This window comes from Coenobita brevimanus, chromosome 72, assembly GCF_032717465.1.
Source record: "Coenobita brevimanus isolate Jiangsu-jjx chromosome 72, ASM3271746v2, whole genome shotgun sequence".
Taxonomy (NCBI): Eukaryota; Metazoa; Arthropoda; class Malacostraca; order Decapoda; family Coenobitidae; genus Coenobita; species Coenobita brevimanus.
The window spans coordinates 17,390,754-17,412,046 of NC_137025.1; the positions used below are offsets into that span (position 1 = coordinate 17,390,754).

At 42.7% G+C, this 21,293-nt stretch overlaps 1 protein-coding gene across 1 annotated transcript in view; it reads right to left on the reverse strand.

Moving 5' to 3' along the window:
• LOC145407057 (uncharacterized) overlaps positions 1-21,293 on the reverse strand; it is a 110,308-nt gene that overhangs the window by 17,381 nt on the left and 71,634 nt on the right. Inside the window, exons 3-4 of the mRNA XM_080278080.1 lie at positions 2,301-2,920; positions 302-469 (exon numbers count right to left, since the gene is read on the reverse strand). Of these exons, the coding sequence (XP_080134206.1) occupies positions 302-469; positions 2,301-2,920 (788 nt within the window). The remainder of the gene's footprint in view (positions 1-301; positions 470-2,300; positions 2,921-21,293) is intronic.

A 21,293-nucleotide genomic window follows, 5' to 3' on the forward strand; every position in this document is an offset into this window, starting at 1 on the left:
TCATACCACATATCGCTAGCCGGGAAAAGATCAAAATTCAAATTTTGAAGTATGGTTTCTACCTTCGTAAAGTAAAAAATTCATAGGCCAACCATTTGTAAAACGAAGACACCTGTAGTGTATATATTACCCAATAAAGTTTCACTGCCCTCAATAAAACTGGTTTACCACTGTCTAATAATACTGCTCATACAGAAAAAGATCTGATATTTTGGAAGACATCACCAACATACAACAAGGTCTTACTATACACTATGAGGATTTTATGGTCATGGCAACCTATAATCATATTCTTACTAACCCAATTGTTCATTTTCCACATCAATCTGCTCCTGTGAAGGCCGGGGCATGTCAGACCTCCAGTGTCTGCCCTTATGGCTTTCTTCACTCTCCTTGCCTTCTTCAATGTCCTTGCCTCCATCCTCCTTTGCTGCTGCTTCCTGCTTACTTCCTGCACACAGTCCCTTCCCTGCACTCCTCATGTAACAAAAAAACAATAACTTGAGTTCTGTACGCGGAAAAGATGGTCAATACAATATACAACACTATATCTTCTGATCCATTCACTACAAGTGGTCTCCCCTTTGGATGAATAATATTATCAGGTGATAATACGCCTAAAATACAACAAAATCAATATACTGGGAATTTAATGGCGGGGACTGTTTTCCGTTTATGCCTGGCAAAGGAACTACTGATGCAATATTGTCTGACAGCTCCAGGAAAAAAAATAAGGAAGAGAGGGACAGTTGCACTTTGTTGATTTGGAGAAGGCTTTTGACAGAGTGTCCAGGGAGGCAGTGACATGGGCATTGAGAATGCCTGAGATTGAGGAGTGGTCGGTCAGAGTATTTACAGCAATCTACAAGGGTTCTCGTACACTGGTGAGTGAACAGAGGTTTGAGTGATGAGTTTTCCATAAATGTTAGTGTACATCAGGTGTCAGTTTTAAGTCCTTTATTGTTTATAATGGTGTCTGAAGCTCTCTCACGAAACTTCAGAAATGGATTCCCATAAGTGATGTTGTATGCTGATGATTTGGTGTTGATCGCAAAGAATGAGAGAGTGGTGGAAGAAGGAAGTGGAGAGATGGAATGGGGTACAAGGGTTTGGGAGTAAATGCAAATAAAAATAAATAAATAAATAAATAAATATATTGCAGACAAAAAAATATGAAATCCAGAGCAGATGGCAGAACTGTCAAAGCGGGAGTGTGATCATGCACATGTTTGCCACAAGGGGGTGGGAAGTAACCCCACTTTGTTCAGTGTTTCTTGTATGTGGGTGCTTAAGAGATGTAGTGGTTTAGAGGTAGACTGTAAAACAATAACCTCACATTGTACAGTGTTTCTTGTAAGTGGGCGCTTAAGAGATGTAGTGTTTTAGAGGTAGACTGTAAAACAATAACCTCACATTGTACAGTGTTTCTTGTAAGTGGGCGCTTAAGAGATGTAGTGTTTTAGAGGTACACTGTAAAACAATGATAATTCTGTGAGTGTGGTATGTAAAGGAGAGCATACAGAAGCAGAGAGGTGGGACAGCATTAATCTTATTAGAAAGTCTCCTGAGTAAGTAGGAGCTTGTTATTTAGGGGACATGATATGTGCTGCAGGTGGGGCTTGAGCTAGCTTGGTAGCTAGGGTGATGGGTAACTGGAAGTTCTGGGAATTGCTGTCCCTCCTGACATTGAGAGGACCCCCTCTGTGCTAAGGAGTCCTTGTGGGCAGCAGTGTTAGGAGTGTCATGTATGGCAGCAAGACTTAGGCAGTGAACAAAGAGGATATTCGTTGACACACGCACAGATGAAATTGATTAGATGGATGTGTAATGCACATGTGAACGACAGGCCTGGAGGAAGAAGATTGCAAACGATGAGTTGGGAGGAAGGATGGGACTTGAATGTATGTGTTGTATGTAAAGTGCAGACTATCGTTTGGGCATGTGTGGAGGTTGGGTGATATCAACTGGGTATGGAAGGTGAGAGGCATGAATGATGAAAGCAGAGGCGTGGGAGGCAAACTGAAAAACTTAGATGAGGTCACAGAGTGTGACTTAAAGGTTAAGGAAATGAACAGGGGCTGCTAGAGATGGAGTAGCATGGAAATTTGCCACTAGATATTAGGGTAACAAAGACCAATGCATGAAATATATTGAAGCCTTTATAAATAAATGACTGAACGAATACACCACAACATATAATCATTTTACCAATTTTCTTTCTTTTTCTTTTTTGGCTAGTTTTTTTTTTATTGTAGGCTAAAAGTCTTCAAAAAAACAAAACAAAACAATGATTCTCTCACCTAAAAATTGTTCAACTTGCTGCTCCCATGTATTTGAAAGACTTCCCCCTGCTCTCAGGTGACTGCTTATTTTCCTTTCCAGGACGTTATGAAGATCCTTTGTATATGTACTCTTATTACTGTCACAATCTGTAGTTGTTTTGTTAATAAAGTCACTGTTTCTGTGGCTACTGTCAGAATCACTGGCTGTTCTGATGTTAATAGAGTCACTGTCTTTGTATTCAATTCCACTGTCTCCACTTGCTCTAAAATTGCTTTTTAGTGCTTCTTTCTCAATACTTTTACGGTCTTTTTCACTACTTCTATGATCCTTTTCTCTCAAAATTCTGCTACTTTCATGGTCATTTTCACTTTTGTCACTTCTATGATATTTTTCTCTTGCCCTTTTTTCACTTTCATGATCCTTTTGACTTTTTTTACTTGTACTGCCCTTGTGTCTCTCTCTACTCCCATTATGTTTTTCCTTCTCCTTACTTTTGCTGTCTTTCTGTCTTGCCCTCTTCTGCTCTTCCTCTTGTCCTTCCTTACTTTGGCTTCTGTGACTTTCATGGCTATGGTCTCTTTTATTCATCTCTCTCTTTCTGCTCCGCTTTTTCTCCATTGAATCTAATACACTTCCCCTGTGAAAGAAAAAAACTTTGCATCAAAAGTACATCAAAACTTGGTATTCAATACCTGACACACTTTAAACTAGTCTAAGCAGTTAAAATCTATCCTCACCCAATCCAACGAATCAAACCAATCAAAATTTAGACTAACCTAATTTCATCTTAACCTAAGCAATGAAAATACAGTACTCAAAACTTAAACAAGCTATGCAAAACTTACCCTAAACTAAAACGAACCAAATACAGCCAGGTCTCACTATACATCTGTTCACAGAGTGATAAACTGCTATAATGATGGACAAAAAGTTAGATCCATTTTCAGAAAAATGATGGGAACAGCAAGGTGGAGTGACGAGGTGAGACAGGCCGTGGCACAAAAGAAGAAAGAATATAGTTAGTGGATGAGGAACAGGGGCTTGGAAGACGTTGAGAGATGGAAGAGGGAGTTACATGTGGAAAGGAAGAGACAGGTGAAAAGATAAGTAAGAGAGAGTAAGAAGAGAGTGGATGGGAAATTTGGAAGGAATGTGAGTGTAAAGTGGAGGGAATGTAAGAAAATGTTCTGGAAAGAGGTACAGAGAGTTAGACAGGGTGCCAAAGAAGTTAGTTAGGGAGTGAAAGATAAAAATGGTAGATTATTAGTGGAGAAGGGAGAAAAAATGAGCAGATGGAGAGAACTATCTATCTATCTATCTATTGCCAGAAGCCTCAATCCAGTTTGGGGTGGCCATAAACAAATTGCCTCCACGTCACCCTGTCCCCCGCCATTTCACTGCCCTGCTCCCAACTCACACCCTTCTCTCTCATATACCTCTCCACCCCATCCCTCCATTTCATCCTCGGCCTCCCCCTCCCTCTTCCCCCCTCCACCTTACTCACATACACTCTCTTCGTCAGTCTTTCACCCTCTATCCTCTCCACATGGCCAAACCACCTCAGTGTATTCCTCCTAACGCTTCCTATCACATCCACATCCACACCACAACGCTCCTTTATATCCTCATTCGTCAGCCTGTCTCTCCATGTGACTCCACAGGCTCTTCTTAAATAACTCATTTCCACTGCTCTCACTCTTCACTTGTGTCCTTCCAGCAACATCCAAGCTTCACTTCCATACGATAGAGTTGGTATCACAATACTGTCATGTAGTAACTTTATCACTTCCATGCTCACTTCCCTACTTCTTATCACTGCTTTCAAAGAACCAGCAACCTTTCTTCCCTGCTGTACCCTTTCAAGCACTTCATCCTCCAAACCTCCATCTTAACTCATCACACTACCCAAGTACTTAAACGTACTCACATTTTCCAATTTCTCACCATCCAACCTCGCTGTACATTCACTGACTTCACCTCTCTCAAAGATCATCACTTTATTCTTCCCTACATTCACCTTTAGATTCCGTTTCTTACACACTCTCCCAAACTCATCCACCAAGCCTTGCAGCTCTCCTTTGTCTCCACTCAACAACGCAGTATCATCTACAAACAACAGTACAGGGAGTTTCCAAACACTACCCTCTCTCACCAGGGCCACTCCAACATCCACTACCCTACCTTGTACCTCTTTTATTACCCCATCCATGTACAGATTGAACAACCATGGAGACATGACACATCCCAGTTTCAACCCAACTTTCAAAGAGAAAAATTCACTCAGTTCACCATCCACATGCACTGCAGCTTTAGCACCATCATACATACTCTTCACAGCATTCAACAACTTCCCATCCACTCCATATATTCTTAATACTTTCCACAATCCTTGTCTATCCACCCTGTCATATGCTTTCTCCAAATCCATGAAAGCTGCATACAACTTCTTTTCCTTCTCTAGAATCTTTTCCACTAAAGATCTAAGAATGAATATCTGATCTACACAACCTCTTCCCTTCCTAAAACCTCCCTGTTCTTCTCCAACTAATTCCTCTGTTCTTTCTCTAACTCTGTCAATAAGTATCCTACCATACACTTTTCCTATTATACTAAGAAGACAGATGCCCCTATGATTAGCACACACTTCTTTTTCCCCTTTTCCATTGTACAAGGGAATAATTATACCTGACTTCCAATCCTCCGGGACTCTATCTTCCTCCCAGGCCAATCTGCACATTATCCACATCCATTCTACTACTATCTCTCCCCCATACTGCAGCATTTCACCACACACTCCATCAATTCCTGGGGCTTTCCCCAATTTAACTTTCTTCATTGCTTCCACAACTTCTATCCAACTGATTTCTTCCTGTCTTCTCACCTCCCTCCTTCTCCCAGCCATTCCCCAGCCACTTATATTCGCATTACTTCCATCCTCTATGTTCAACAATTCCTTAAAGTGTTCTCTCCATCTGCTCACTTTTTCTCCCTTCACCATTAGTAATCTACCATTTTTATCTTTCACTCCCCTGCTAACTTAAATCCCACTTTAAGGAATTGTTGAACATAAGAGAATGAAAGTAATGCAAGTGTAAGTGGCTAGGGAGTGGCTGGGAGACGAAGGGATGTGAGAAGAGAGGCAGAAATCAATAGGTTGGAAGTTGTGGAAGCAATGAAGAAAATTAAAATGGGGAAAGCCCAAGGAATTGGAGTATGTAGTGGAATGCTGAAGCATGGGGGAGAGATAGTAGCAGAATGGATGCTGAAGATGTGCAGATTGGCCTGGGAGGAAGGCAGAGTCCTCGAGGATTGGAAGTCAGGTATAATTATTCCTCTGTACAAAACAATAAGGAAAAAAGAAGTATGTGGTAATCATTGGGGTATCTGTCTTCTTAGTGTTATAAGAAAAGTATATGGTAGGATACTTACAGAGTTAGGGAAATAACAGAGGAATTAGTTGGAGAAGAACAGGGAGGTTTTAGGAAGGGAAGAGGTTGTGTTGATCAGATATTCATTCTTAGGTCTTTAGTGGAAGTTTCTAGAGAAGGGAAAGAAGCTGAATGCAGCCTTCATGGATTTGGAGAAAGTATATGACAGCGTGGACAGAAAAGGATTGTGGAAAGTATAAGAATATATGGAATAGATGGGAAATTGTTGAATGCCGTGAAGAGTATGTATGGGGTGCTAGGGCTGCAGTGCATGTGGATAGTGAACTGAGTGAATTTTTCCATTTGAAAGTTGGGTTGAAATAGGGATGTGTCATGTCTCCATGGTTGTTCAATCTGTATATGGATGGGGTTATAAAAGAAATACAAGGTAGGGCAGTGGATGTTGGAGTGGCCCTAATGAGAGAGGGCAGTGTTTGGAAACTCCCTGTACTGTTGTTTGCAGATGATACTATGTTGTTAAGTGAAGACGAAGGGGAGCTGCAAGACTTGGTGGATGAGTTTGGGAGAGTGTGTAAGAAACGGAATCTAAAGGTGAATGTACGGAAGAATAAAGTTATGGTCTTCAAGAGCAGTGAAGTCAATGAATGTACAGTGAGGTTGGATGAGGAGGAAATGGAAAATGTGACTACATTTAAGTACAGGTAAGCCCTTAATTCACGCGAGGGTTAGGTTCCCAGACCCTACGCGTGTGGTAAATTCGCGTATATGTTCTGCCCTTGTGTGCACATAATTACGCATGTCTACTACGTATATTACATCTGAATAATACTGTTTATGCACTATATACATCTTATAAACTAACATAAAGTATGAAAAACAATAAAAAAGTAAGAAATTTAACACTGAAACCTGACAAGCACAGGCGTAGGTGGAGACACTTCAGCAGCCTGGTGCACAAGCCCTCACTGCCTCCCATATGCTACATTCTGCCTTCTTTATTGTATGAACAGTTGACTCATTCACCCCAAACATGCAGTTCCAAGACAATTCACAGGCGTAGGTGGAGACACTTTAGCAGTCTGGAGCACTTTGTCTCCTGTATGCTACATTCTCCTTCTTTATTGTATGAACAGTTGACTCACCCCAAACATACGGTTCTGAAACATTTCACCATCAAGTCTATTCACCGTCAAAACATGGACAATTCCCCATCATTCTATTAATATACTTATTATTGATTAATTAATACTTTAATAACTAATTTTCAGGGGGATTTTATAACTCATATAAGTAAAAAACTAGTGTACTGTACTTGCTAAATAAACTGGTATGTAAATAAATGACGGGGAATCGTCCTGACAGAGAATTGTCGCCGACATTCCTTCCTGAAGTTTGTCCAACACTTTTTTCCCTGTCAGCAACATCACTTTACTAGTCCGTTTTGGTGTGTTACCACATGCATCACTAGCACTATGCTTAGGCCCCATGTTGGCAGACAAGGCAAGCAATCACTGGAAGGCAGAAAAATAAGCCACAAATAACGATTGGCCAGTCATGCATGGTTCGCCTGTCGGATTCAAACTGACTGTGGTGCGTGGTAGACCGACCTCCCACACACACACACACACATATGTATGCACACGGGCAGCAGGTAGGCATTTTTATATTTTATTTATTTCTCTTGTATATTAAAATTATTTATTTGATTATTATAATTTTGTTTTAATTATTGTACGAAAAATTCGTGGATAACCAAAATCGCGTGAAAAAAGTTCGCGTGAATTAAGGGCTTACCTGTACTTGGGTAGTGCCATGAGTATGGATGGAAGTTTTGAGGGTGAAGTGCTTGAAAGGGTATAACAAGGAAGAAAGGTTGCTGGTTCCGTGAAAGCAGTGATAAGAAACAGGGAAGTGAGCATGGAAGTGAAAAAGTTACTACATGACAGTATTGTGATACCAACTCTAACATATGGAAGTGAAGCTTGGACCTTGTTGGAGGGACACAAGTCAAGAGTGAGAGCAGTGGAAATGAGTTATTTAAGAGGAGCTTGTGGAGTCACATGGATAGACAGACTGACAAATGTGGATGTGAAAGGAGTGTTGTGGTGTGGATGTGGATGTGATAGGAAGCGTTAGGAGAAACACACTGAGATGGTTTGGCCATATGGAGAGGATGGAGAATGAGAGCCTGACGAGGAGAGTGTATGTGAGTGAGGTGGAGGGGGAGAGAGGGAGGGGGAGGCCAAGGATGAGATGGAGGGATGGAGTGGTGTGGTATATGAGAGATGGGGGTGTGAGTTGGAAGCAGGGCAGTGAAATGGCAGGGGACAGGGTGACGTGGAGGCAATTTGTTTGTGGCCACCCCGTATGGGATTAAGGCATCTGGCAATAGATAGATAGATAGAACGAAGAAGGAACCAAAGGCCAGGAGTCCACAAACCGTTCCTTCCAAGAAAAAGACAAAAACATTACAAAAGAGAGCCAAATTCAAGATCCGTTCATTTTGAGATGACTGGACACACTGCGTTTGAAAGACTGGAGATCATAGGAAGTAGGAAATACAAACAGAGGGAGACAGTTCCAGAGCTGACCTGTTGCATAAATGAAGGCTCAGGCCTGTGCTAGAGGGTACAGGGCATTGCGGTTCCCAGGCTGCTGCTTCCGCCCAATAGAGAGGGGCCCGAACCTGGGAGTAGCGCCCCAGGAGGCTGCCCTATCAGTGGGTGTATAATGGCGGGATAGTTGCAGTGCCAAGACGCGCTTGGAGGGTGTCCCTGCAGCTGTCCTGGCGGGGTGCCCCGAGGCCACTACCACAGCCACTGGTAAGCTGGTGGGCTAGGGGTCCCAGATCCATTGCCTGGACCTGGGACTGTGCAGTGAGTGGGACCTGTGCTGTGTCTGTCCTCCCTTTATTAATACTGAAGATGACAAAACAAAATAAGTTCCAAAGAAAGCCTGAGGACAGTAAATCACCCATGGGGATGAGGGTGGGTTCATGGAATGTGGGAAGTTTGAGGGGAAGAGCAGGGGAAGTCGTTGAGGCATTCAGTAGGAGGTGGGTGGATGTGGCGTGTTTGCAGGAAGTCCGGTACAGGGGTGGATCAGCCAGAAAGATTGTTGGGAAGGACTGTTGCTATAAGTTGTTTTGGCAGGGGGGGACAGACGGATATGGAGGTGTTGGTGTGATGGTTGCGGAGAAATGGGTGGAATATGTTATGAATGTTTTGAGAGTAAGCGATAGGATATTGGTAGTGAAAATTCTGTTGGGAAGAAAGGTAGCTGCGATTATATCGGCATATGCACCACAGGCAGGATTGGATGAATCAGAGAAAGATAGATTTGGGATGATTTACTACGTAGTGGTGGTATGGTGGATGATGAGAGATAGTGATTTTGGGAGGGACTTAAATGGTCATGTAGGTGAAGCAGCACAAGGTTATGAAGGAGGCATGGGGGATGCGTATGGTCTAATGAATGCAGAAGGGGAATGGATACGCGAGTTTGGGGAGGCAACGGATATGATTGTGTGCAACCCATATTTTAGGAAAAGAGTCAGTAGGTTAATTACGTATGAGTCTGGGGGAAATAGCAGTCAGATAGATTATTTTCTGGTTAGGAGGGCCGATAGGAGGTTAGTGAGGGATGTTAAAGTTAGGAAGTGAGGAGGTGCAGCAGCACAAACTGTTGATTTGTGATATGGTGCTTAAAGAACAAGTGATGAAAAAGAGGACTTATGTACCTAGGAGGAAAATATGGAAGCTGAAAAACCAAGTAGTAAGGGATGCCTTCTATAGCGAGTTGAGGAGAGTGGTGGCTGAACAGGGAGCTCTAGACAAAGGCGTTAATGAACAGTACAGAGCCCTCAAGAACAATTTCTTGAGAGTTACTGATGTAACATGCGGCTGGACAAGAGGACCACCAAGACATAAAGTAACTTGGTGGTGGGATGAGGGTGTAGAAGCTGCAATTAAGGAGAAAAGAAGGCTTTTCCGGGAATGGAAGAAGGGTGGTAGCAAAGAGGAATATTTGGCTGCCAAGCGTAGGGCTAGAAGAGAGGTATACAGGGCAAAGTCTGAGTCACAGAGACAATTACTTGCTAACCTAAATCATGGGGAAAGGAAAAATATATTTAGGGTGGCACGTCAGGTGAAGAGGGATAATCGGGATATCATAGGTGAGCAGTGTGTGAAGAATGATGAAGGAAGGGTAGTGGTGAACAGTGAGGATATTAAAGATGCATGGAGAGAGCATTATAACCGGTTGTTGAATGAGGAGTTTGACTGGGACAGGGAAGGTTTGGAGCCAGCAGATCCAGTGTCTGGCCCTTGGCCTTTGATTGATACTGCTACTGTGAGTGAGGCAATAGGCAGGATGAGGGTGGGGAAGGCAGCAGGTGTGTCTGGGTTGACTGCCGAAATGTTGGCCTCAGGCGATATAGGGGTGAGTTTAGTCACTGACCTGATAAATAGGATTATTTATGAGTGTGTTGTCCCAGATGATTGGCTGAAGAGTGTAATTGTAAATGTGTATAAAGGGAAGGGTGATGCCCTGGAAAGAGGAAATTATAGAGGTATAATGCTTTTAGATCAGATAATGAAGGTAATGGAGAGAGTTTTAGAAGGTATGATTAGAGAAAGAGTGAATACTGATGAGATGCAGTTCGGGTTCATGCCAGGTAGGGGGACCACTGATGCCATATTCATTGTTCGACAGCTTCAGGAAAAATATGTTGGTAGGAGAAGGGATCTTTATTTTGTTTTTGTTGATTTGGAAAAGGCCTTTGACAGAGTCCCTAGAGAGGTGGTGAAGTGGGCAATGAGAAAGCTTGGCTTGGAGGAGTGGCTGGTTAGGGTGGTTATGGCCATGTATGTGGGTGCTCACACCCAGGTGAGAGTGAATGGAGATTTGAGTGATGAGTTTTCCGTGAATGTTGGTGTGCATCAGGGGTCAGTCTTGAGTCCCATGTTGTTTATCATGGTACTTGAAGCCCTTTTCACGTGACTTTAGAAACGGACTCCCGTGGGAGTTGTTGTATGTTGATGATTTGGTGTTGATTGCAGAGAATGAAAGGGAGGCGGAGGAAAGGTTTGGGAAGTGGAGAGATGGTATGGGGCAAAAGGGTTTAAGGGTAAATGCAGATAAAACAAAAGTGATGATATCTAGGGTTGGTGGCGGTACTGTCAAAGACGAGGGAGAGTGGCCATGTGCAGTTTGCCACAAGGGTGTGGGAAGTAATTCCATCTTGTGTGGTGTGTGTGATAAATGGGTGCATAAGAGATGTAGTGGTATCAGAGGTAGACTGCGAGATAATGCTGATTTTATGTGTACGGCGTGGCTGGGGTAAGCAGGTGGAGATTGTCAGACGTGAAAGGATTGAACTTGCTGGTGAATCTCTTGAGTGTGTGGAAGAGTTTTGTTATTTGGGAGACATGTTGTGTGCTGGAGGTGGGGCTGGAGCTAGCTCTGTGGCTAGGGTGAGAAGTGGTTGGAAGAAGTTCAGGGAGCTCTTGCCTCTCCTGACATTGAGAGGGCTCTCCCTACGTGCTAAGGGGTCTTTGTATGCAGCATGTGTTAGGAGTGTAATGCTGTATGGCAGTGAGACCTGGGCAGTGAAGGAGGAAGATATTCGCCGGCTCAGGCGTACAGAAATGACAATGATTAGGTGGATGTGCAGTGCGTCCCTGCGTCCAAGGCCTGGAGGGGCTGGGTTTACAATGGAAGAGTTGAGAGGTAGGATGGGCCTGGAGTGTATTGGTGTGGTGATGAGGAGAGGTAGATTGAGGTGGTTTGGACATGTGGAGAGGATGGGGGATGATAATTGGGTGAGGAGGGTGAGAAGTGTTAATATTGGGGGTGGGGTTATGAGGGGTAGACCGAGAAAGACATGGGACGAGGTCATTAAGTGTGACCTTAGGGTTAAGGGACTGAACAGGGAGGCTGCAATGGATCGTGCAGTGTGGAGAGCCGCCATTAGGTGACCAAGGCCGACACATGCAAGCATGTTGGAGCCTTTAAAAACGAAACGAAAAAACGAAACGGAGAAACAGTTAACTCTTGCATTAGATAGTTGGACAGAAAAGGGATGACGGTTTGTTGCTACACGAGGTTAGGGCTCTGTAACTGCTGGACCAGGCCCCATCCCATCCCTCAGATAAAGTGCTGGCCACCCATGATGGGAAAATCAAAGCCATGTTCCTGCCTCCCAACACAACTTCCATCCTGCAGCCCATGGACCAGGAGATCAACAACAACTTCATGCAGCATTACAGGAGGCTGATGCTGGATGACATTCTGGTGGTTGAGATGGAGAAAGAGGAAGGACAGAACACCAAAGGGGAATACAGTGTTGAGGCAAGGACAAAAAATAACATGCATGACACTGTGCTGAACATCAAGAAGGCATGGGACCTTGTAGCCACCAAGGCACTTATTCATCGTTGGAATGCAATATTCAGCCAGAGGGAGCACATGCAGCAGCAACAGGAGGAGGCAGCAGATTTTGAGGGCTTCGCTGCAGAGGAGTGCAGAGAGGCCTTTCACTGAGCAGACGAGGCTGAAGTGGACATGGAGGACGTCCATGAATGGATGGATGTGGATGGTGATGACCCTGGCTACCACATCTAGCCCAAAGAGGAAACTAGGCAGAAGTGACTCCAAAGGAGGCACCAGCTAAGGAGGAGGCACAGGAGTCTATGAGCAAAGTCAGACTATCCCAAGCCAGCGATGGTGTTGACACACTTCTGGATTTCCTCACTGACAGCAATGGAGGATCTCCAAGCGTTTTATCCTCACCTACGGAAATGAGGACCAGAATTAAGAAGGTCCAGAGGGAGAAGTATGCGCCAAAGCAGACCAAGATCGATGACTTCTTCAAGCCACCACTACCACATAAACCTAAGGAAAGGAAGGACAGTTGCACATCAGACATTTCCATGCCATCCACCTCTAGCATCCACTCAGTTGAATCTGATGTCTCTCTGTTGTCAACCTCTGCCCAAGGACACCTGTACCATCACCAACACCATCCTTGACCCCAGCCCCTCCTTCACCCCAGTATCACCTCTAGTGCTGATGAAGGGTGACTCTGACAGAGACTAAACTACCCCCAGGCCTGACATAGGTTTGAGGGGGCCAAAATGGCTACTTGTGTCGGGCATATTTCTGCAACAAGCGCAGAACCCCTAATTTTGGAGATAAGCCTTACTGTATTTTATCCCTATTTATTATACTACACTAATGTATTTGGTACACTACCATCATGACCTTATTCTTTATGTGTGTATATTTTATTACTAAGTAATTACTGTATGTATCACTGTTAACATGTACACAATAATGCATTAAAATGTGGGTATTAATTATGGGTTCAAACTGCTGTGTGTAGCACTAAGAGTTGACATGATTTGCCAGCTTTGGGTGCGGATTATCAGGAACTTGGCCTGACCATTGGCTTCAGGGATTTGGTGGAAAGTTGCTCAAAATACTGGAAAAATTTCCTTTATACGAAGCCTTGGTTACAGAATTCTATTTTGTGGAAAATCTGAGAAAACAGAATTGGGGCTGGCTGAATTTGTTATTTAAATTAAGCATCTACTGTGTGTATTTACCTAGCTGTATTTACCTAGTTGTGATATACAGGAAATGAGCTACACTCGAGGGGTCCCATCTCTTTTTCTCGTTGTCAAATTTTGCTTTGAACTCGTATAAGTTTTTAGACTGGACGATCTCTTTGTCCAGGCTGTTCCACAGGTCTATGTATCTACAGTATATGGAAAGCTATATTTCTTGATATCCTTCAAACAACTTGTTTTTTTTAGTTTCATTCCATGTCCTCTTGTTACACTCCCATCCCATACAAACAGATCATTTTCATCAATTTTATCTATTCCCATCATGGCCCTGAACACTGCAATCATGTCTTCTCTTTCTCTCCTTTCCTTTAATGTAGGCAGATTCAGCTTTTCCAGCCTCTCTCCGTAGGACAGATCTGCCAGGCTAGGGACCATCTTGGTTGCTGTTCTCTGTATTCTCTCGATCTTATTTATGTCTTTCTTCTTGTGTGGGGACCACACTATTGTCACATATTCCAACCTGGGGTGGATCATGGCCACTATCAATTTTTTCATAACTTCCTCTTCCATGTAATGGAATGCCACTCATATGTGAGTCAAGAGATTGTACGTCTCTCTAACTATCTTGTTAATGTGTTTTTCCGGTGACAAACTATCCTGGACCAGGACTCCCCAATCTTTCTCTTCTCACTTTTTTGGCTGGTTCATTACCCATCATATAATTCAGTGATGGCCTCTTGATACTCTTACCCATTTCCAATATCTTACATTTTATTACATTAAATTTCATTGCCCACATCTGGCTCCAACCTTCGATCCTATTCAGGTCTTCCTGCAGCATTTTACAGTCTTCCTCGACTTCTACTCTCCTCAAGATCTTTGCATCATCAGCAAACAGACTTGTGTAACTGGTCACTTCATCTACCACATCATTTACATAAATCAGGAACATTACTAGCGCTAACACCGACCCCTGTGGGACTCCACTTGTTACTTGCCTCCATCCAGACAGCTTGTCCTTTATTACTGTCCTCATTTGTCTGTCTCTCAAGAAGTCACGCATCCACTCCAGGACGTTTCCCTTCAGTCCTTCTATGTGTTCCAATTTCCACATTAGTCGCTTGTGGGGTACCTTGTCAAAGGCTTTCTCCAGATCTAGAGACACACAATCCACCCAGCTGTCTCTCTCCTGTAACAAATCAATCACTCTTGAGTAAAAGCTCAACAAGTTGGAAACACATGACCTTCCACTTCTGAATCCAAACTGGCTCTCAGCCAATATGTTTGTCTCCTCCAGATATTTTATCCATCTGTCTTTCAGAATTCTCTCGCATACTTTTGCAACTAAGCAGGTCAGGGACACTGGTCTATAATTCAGGGGTCCTTCCTTGTTTCCTCCCTTAGAAATTGGTACCACATTGGCCCTCTTCCATTCCCAAGGCACTTTCCCTTCTTCCAGAGAACACACAATTAAATCGTAAATCTTATCCACTGGTTGTTCTCTGCATTCCATCAATACCCAATTAGAGATTCCATCCAGTCCTGGGGCTTTCCTTACATCTTGAGTTTCAAGTAGTTTATACAGTTCCTGCACTTCCACTTTTATGTCTTTTATCACTACATTTCTAGTCACACCCTCCCCTTCCACAAAGTCCCTTTCTTTAGTGAAGATGGATTGGAAACATTTGTTCATTATTTCAGCTTGGATTACCGCGTCTTTGTAGACCTCTCCTTCTACTTTCACTTGGATGATTCGTTCCTTCTGTTTCAATTTGCCATTAACAAATCTATAAAACAATTTGGGTTCTTCCCTACATTTGTCAATTATACCTTTTTCAAAGTTTCTCTCATCCTCTCTGCATATTCTTGTATATCCATTTCTAGTTCTTTTATATTCTTCCCTTGATTTATTATTACCTCTCTTTCTCCATTTGTTCCATGCCATGTTCCTTTCTTTTTCTGCTATCATGCACCTTCTGTTAAACCATCCTTTTTCCTGTTTTCTTTCCCACTTACTCTTGGAACATGTTTCTCCACTCCCGAATTACAGATATCTAGAAAGATATCCCACTTCCTCTGCATCTCTCTTGTTTCTCTGAATTTTCTCCAATCCACATTTTCAAAAAATTTCCTCAATCCTGCAAAGTCTGCTTTCCCATAGTTGTATCTTCCCTGTCTATAAAACTCATCTCTTGGCACCACATTCCCTTTTATCATCTGAAACTCAATGACCACATGATCACTTTTTCCTATAGGACACTGATATTTTAAGTTTTCAACTACATCAGGTTCTTTAGTTAGTAGTAAATCTAATCTTGCTGGCGTGTCGTCTCCTCTGAATCTAGTTTCCTCTTTGACCCACTGGGTCATTACATTACTCATTGCAATATTTAACAATATAGTGCCCCATGAATCTTCATTGCATCCCGAGTCCCATTCCTCCCAGTGCATCTCTTTACAGTTGAAATCCCCCATCATAATCATGTTACTGCTTTTCTCAATCACTTTCTTGAGATAGATAACCATATCTGACAACATCTCCTGATATTCATCGTCCTTCCATGCCCTTGTCTTAGGGAGAACGTATACCACTGCGATGTCTCTCTTGCCATTCTCTCCGGTTTCTAGTTTCATATTTATCGCTTTGGCCTTACCCTTTCCCAGTTCCACATTTTCCACACTGATGTTGTTCTTCACTGCTATCGTCACTCCTCCTCCCGTTTTTTTCTGTTCTGTCTCTTCTCCACAATTTGTACAGGTATTTGCCAACTCCCATATGGATGTCAATATCCTCTCTTAACTTGGTCTCTATAAAGCACATGATTTCTGGTTCGTGAATCCTCAAGTAATCATTGATTTCTAACCTTGCCGATATTAAACCGTTAACATTAGTACAGTACCCTCGCGTCCAACACGGTAATATTGTCATGCATGGGCCACGTGTTGGACCAAAAACGTGTCGGACTAACAATAGAGCTTATGGGGAAAAATGAATTATGTCACCAACCCTCGGAAAAGTCACCCTAAATACCTGCCATATACCTATACATATATTGGTACTACTGTAATTATAATAAATTGTACTGTGCTATGAATGATAACTAACCTTTTAGGATAGTGTTGGTGGGCTTGCTGGGAATGGAAGGTGGTATCCATGGCTGTAGGTAGTCCTACTGGGTCCCCGGAGGATGGCTGCTGGCGTCACTAGCGGGTAATGGCTGTTGCTCCTCCTCAACCTCCCTCATAAATCCTTCGAAATCACACTCAGAATCACTATCTTCGTCCACAGCCATGGAAGGTCCTGCTTCTGCCTGTCCTAGCACTCTGTAATCCTCGGCAAAGGGCATGCTTCTCACACTGTTGCCAGAGCCCCGTCTCGTGACTGTGGAAAGTGATCGCTGTCGCTGACTTGGTAAAGAATAAGGAGAAGCAACTTTGTTTATAAACTGGTACACACGCCGATGAGAAGGGTTTCAAAACGATTGATATTTATTCTAAAATATTAATATGTATTCAGTGTCAGGCTAAATGTTCAATGCTGTAGTACGATACATTCTCTGATGAGTCGCCTGGGTTTTGGTCACACTGTTTTGCCCGTCGTATCCTCGGCAGGAATCCATCCAGATGAATTCCAAATGCCCGTGGTATCATCGGCAATTTTACCACGTTACCATTCCGATTTACCATCGTATCCTCAGCAAACCTGGTATGAAGTGCCGTGTGATAGCCTTCGGCTGCCAGGATCTTGTCTTGGTTTTTTATTATGGTCCTCACGTTGGCTTCATTCATGTCGTAGGCCTTGGCAATGTCAACTTTCCTCTCCCCTTTCTTCTTCCTCTCGATGCTTTCTAGCTTGGTGGCCTGAGGGAGGTGCCGACGCTTCTTGGGGTTCTCAGAAGGCTTCCTAGGCATCGTGAGCAGGGAAAAATGCAGTAACAAGAGCAGAAAATACAGCAAGAAAAAAGCACCTTCCAATGCGAATTATGCGACTGAGTGACGCTGTGGCGGGAGAAATTTAAACAAAACATCACGTGACAGCAGAAGCATTTTTAATTGGGCAGCATCACGATCATGTCACGATAGCGGGCGGGGAAGGCTACTTGATCAGAAGTTTTCATTGGCTATCATCATCATCATCATGGGAATGTCCAGTATGACTGTGCTGGACCGGGGGTGATCGTGCTAGAGGTGAACTCTGCGGATTTTGCCCACTTCTCGGAGCTCTGTGCGTGTTATGCTAACACACTCGTGTTACACTAATTAAATCGTATTAAATAATACTAATTATTTGCTCTCCGTGCTGGACGTGAATCGTGCTGGACTAACGCGTGTTGGAGGCGAGGGGACTGTATATGCCACTTTCCAACCTTTTTCACTGTTCTTCATTTCCTCTTCTCTCCCTCTCTCCGTCGGTACCACCTCCTCAATTTCTGATCCATAACTCTCCAATAAAATACTGTCTTCTCTTCCTCCATTCTGTTTGTTTTTTGTCTTCGTTTCCTTTAATAGCTCCTTTATCTTAGCTCTTTCTTCCTCATTTGCATCTCTCCTTATCCAAACATTCTTCAGCTCATTCTTTTCTGATAATTTCCAAGTTCTGTTTATAATTTCATTTACTATTGCCTGAGACTTAAACTTTACTTTAAGTGGCCTTGCCCCTCCCTCCTCGTACTTTCCTAGCCTAAACACTTCTTCAATCTCTTCTTGAGCTTCATTGTTACCCTCCATAACTACTGATACTATCTCTTTTGCCTTATTCAGTTCTTCTCTTTCCCTTCCTGACCATACTGTCATCTGTTTTTCGTTTAGTCCTGAAATTACCTCGCATTTTATCTTGTCTGCTACATCCCTGAGTAAAGATTCTCTACTTCTCAATACCCTAACCACTTCCATTTCCACCTTATCCCTGCTGCATGTGTGTGAGTGTGTGCATGTAATTCACCGGGTCGGTCAGGATCAACTGATGGTCGTGATCGTCAGCTTTTACCCTCCCGGAAGGGAGCTGAAAGCTCATATAGTCCGATCTAAGGGCAAGGCTGTGACCTTCACACACGCACACACCCGTCCCTTTGCTCAAGGGGGAGAGTAACCACTCACTTCGTCAGTGAAACTTTTCGCAACCTGAGCGAGGCGCGAACTCCCATCTACGAGATGGCAAGCGAGAACGTTACCACTGCACCAGGAAGCGGTGTGTGTATGTGTGTGTGTATTTACCTATTTGTATTTACCTATTTGTAGTATACAGGAATTGAGCAATGCTCGTGTTGTCCTGTCTCCATATCCACATTTATCAAGTCTACCTTTACACACATGAATGTTTTTCTCATGCACCACCTCTTTGTCTAAGTCGTTCCAAATATTTAAGTATTTACCTAATATACCTAATTGTGATATACACGGAATGTACTATGCTTGTGGGTTTCCGTCGCTGTTTCTCAATAAGTTGAATTTAACTTTAAACTCGTTCAAGTTTCTAGACTGGACGATCTCTTTGTCCAGGCTATTCCATAAGTCTATACTTCTGTAAGGAAAGCTATATTTCTTAATATCCTTCAAGCAGCTTGACTTTTTCAATTTCATTCCATGTCCTCTTGTTGCTCTCTTATCCCATTCAAACAGATCTTCTTTGTCAATCTTATCTACTCCCACCATGGTCCTCAACACCGCAATCATGTCTCCCCTCTTTCTCCTTTCCTCTAACGAAGGCAAATCCAGTTTTTCCAGCCTCTCTCTGTATGACAGGTCTGTCAGACTGGGGACCATCTTGGTTGCTGTTCTTTGTATTCTCTCAATTTTGTTTATATCTTTCTTTTTGTGTGGGGACCACACTACCGCTGCATATTCTAAGCTGGGGCGGATCATGGCCACTATCAATTTTTTCATCATTTTCTCATCCATATAATGAAATGCTACTCTTATGTTAGTCAAGAGTTTATAAGTCTCTCCAACTATCTTGTTAATGTGCTTTTCTGGTGACAAACTATCTTGGACCTGCACTCCCAAATCTTTCTCTTCTCTCCTTTTTGTGATTAATTCATTACCCAAAAAATAATTCAGTGATGGTCTCCTGGTACTTTTACCCATTTCCAATATTTTACATTTCTTTACATTAAATTTCATTTCCCACGTCCGGCTCCAATTGTGTATCCTATCCAAATCCTCCTGCAGTATTTTACAATCCTCCTCAACCTCTATCTTCCTCAAGATCTTTACATCATCAGCAAACAGACTTGCATAACTGTTCACTCCATCTACCATATCATTTACGTAAATCAGGAACATTACTGGCGCCAACACTGAGCCTTGAGGGACTCCACTTGTTACTTCCCTCCATCCAGACATCTTTTCCTTTATTACTGTCCTCATTTGTCTGTCTCTCAAAAAGTCTCTCATCCATTCCAGAAGTTTCCCCTTTAGTCCTCCTATATATTCTAGTTTCCACAATAGTCTCTTATGAGGTACCTTGTCAAAGGCCTTCTCTAAGTCTAAGTACACACAATCCACCCAACCATCTCTCTCCTGCACCACATTAATCACTCTTGAATAAAAGCTCAACAAGTTAGAAACACATGACCTTCCACTTCTGAATCCAAACTGACATTCAGCCAAAATATTCATCTCTTCCAGATATTTTGTCCATCTGTCTTTCAGGATTCTCTCACACAATTTTGCGACCATGCTGGTTAGAGACACTGGTCTATAATTCTGGGGTTCTTCCCTGTTTCCTCCCTTGTAAATTGGTACCACATTTGCCCTCTTCCATTCTTTTGGCACTTTCCCCTCTTCCAGTAAGCATACAATTAAGCTGTGAGTTTTATCCGCCAGTTGTTCTCTGCATTCCTTCAGTACCCAATTAGAAATTCCATCAGGTCCTGGGGCTTTCCTTACATCTTGAGTTTCCAGTAATTTATACACTTCCTGTACCTCCACTTTTATATCTTTCATCACTGGAACATTTCTAATCACTCCCTCCCCTTCCACAAGCTCCTTTTCTTTAGTGAAAACTGACTGGAAACGTTTGTTCATTATTTCTGCTTGCATTGCCGCATCCTTAAAGACCTCTCCTTCTACTTTCAGCTTGGTGGTTCCTTCCTTTTGTTTCAGTTTGCCATTAACAAATCTATAAAACAGTTTGGGTTCATCCTTGCATTTGTCAATTATACCTTTTTCAAAATTCCTTTCTTCTTCTCTACGTATTCTTGTGTATTCATTTCTTGTTCTTATATATTCTTCCTTTGTTCTGTCGTTACCTCTCTTTCTCTAATTGTTCCACGCCTTATCTCTCTTTTTTTTTGCTATCATACACCTTCTATTAAACCACTTCTTTTTCCTGTTTTCTTTCCCTCTTACTCTTGGTGCAAATTTTTCCACTCCCAAATTGTTGAGGTCTAGAAAGATATCCCACTTCCTCTGTATCTCTCTTGTTTCTCTGAATTTTCTCCAATCCGCATTTTCAAAAAAGTTTCTCAATCCTGTAAAATTTGCTTTCCCAAAGTTGTATCTTCCCTGTCTATGAAGCTCATCTCTTGGCTTGACGTTTCCTATTAACATTTGGAACTCAATGACCACGTGATCACTTTTTCCCAAAGGACAGAGATATTCCAATGATTCTATTACATCGGGTTCTTTGGTGAACAGTAAATCTAACCTTGCTGGTGTGTCCTCACCTCGAAACCGTGTCTCTTCTTTGACCCATTGCATCATCACATTATTCATTATTATATTTAATAACATAGTGCCCCACGAATCCTCGCCGCCTACCGAGTACCATTCCTCCCAGTTCACCTCTTTACAATTAAAGTCACCCACCAAAATTATATTATTGCTTTTCTCAATTATTTTTTGCAAGTAGCTAGCCATATCTGACAACATCTCATGGTATTCGTCATCCTTCCATGCTCTTGTCTTTGGGGGAACATACACTACTGCCATATCTCGCTTAACATTCTCTCCAGTTTCTAATTTCATATATAGTAACCCCTCCAATATCCGGATCAATAGAGCCATCGGTAGGTTCGGATATTGGTTTCGTCCGGATATTGGGCCCCAG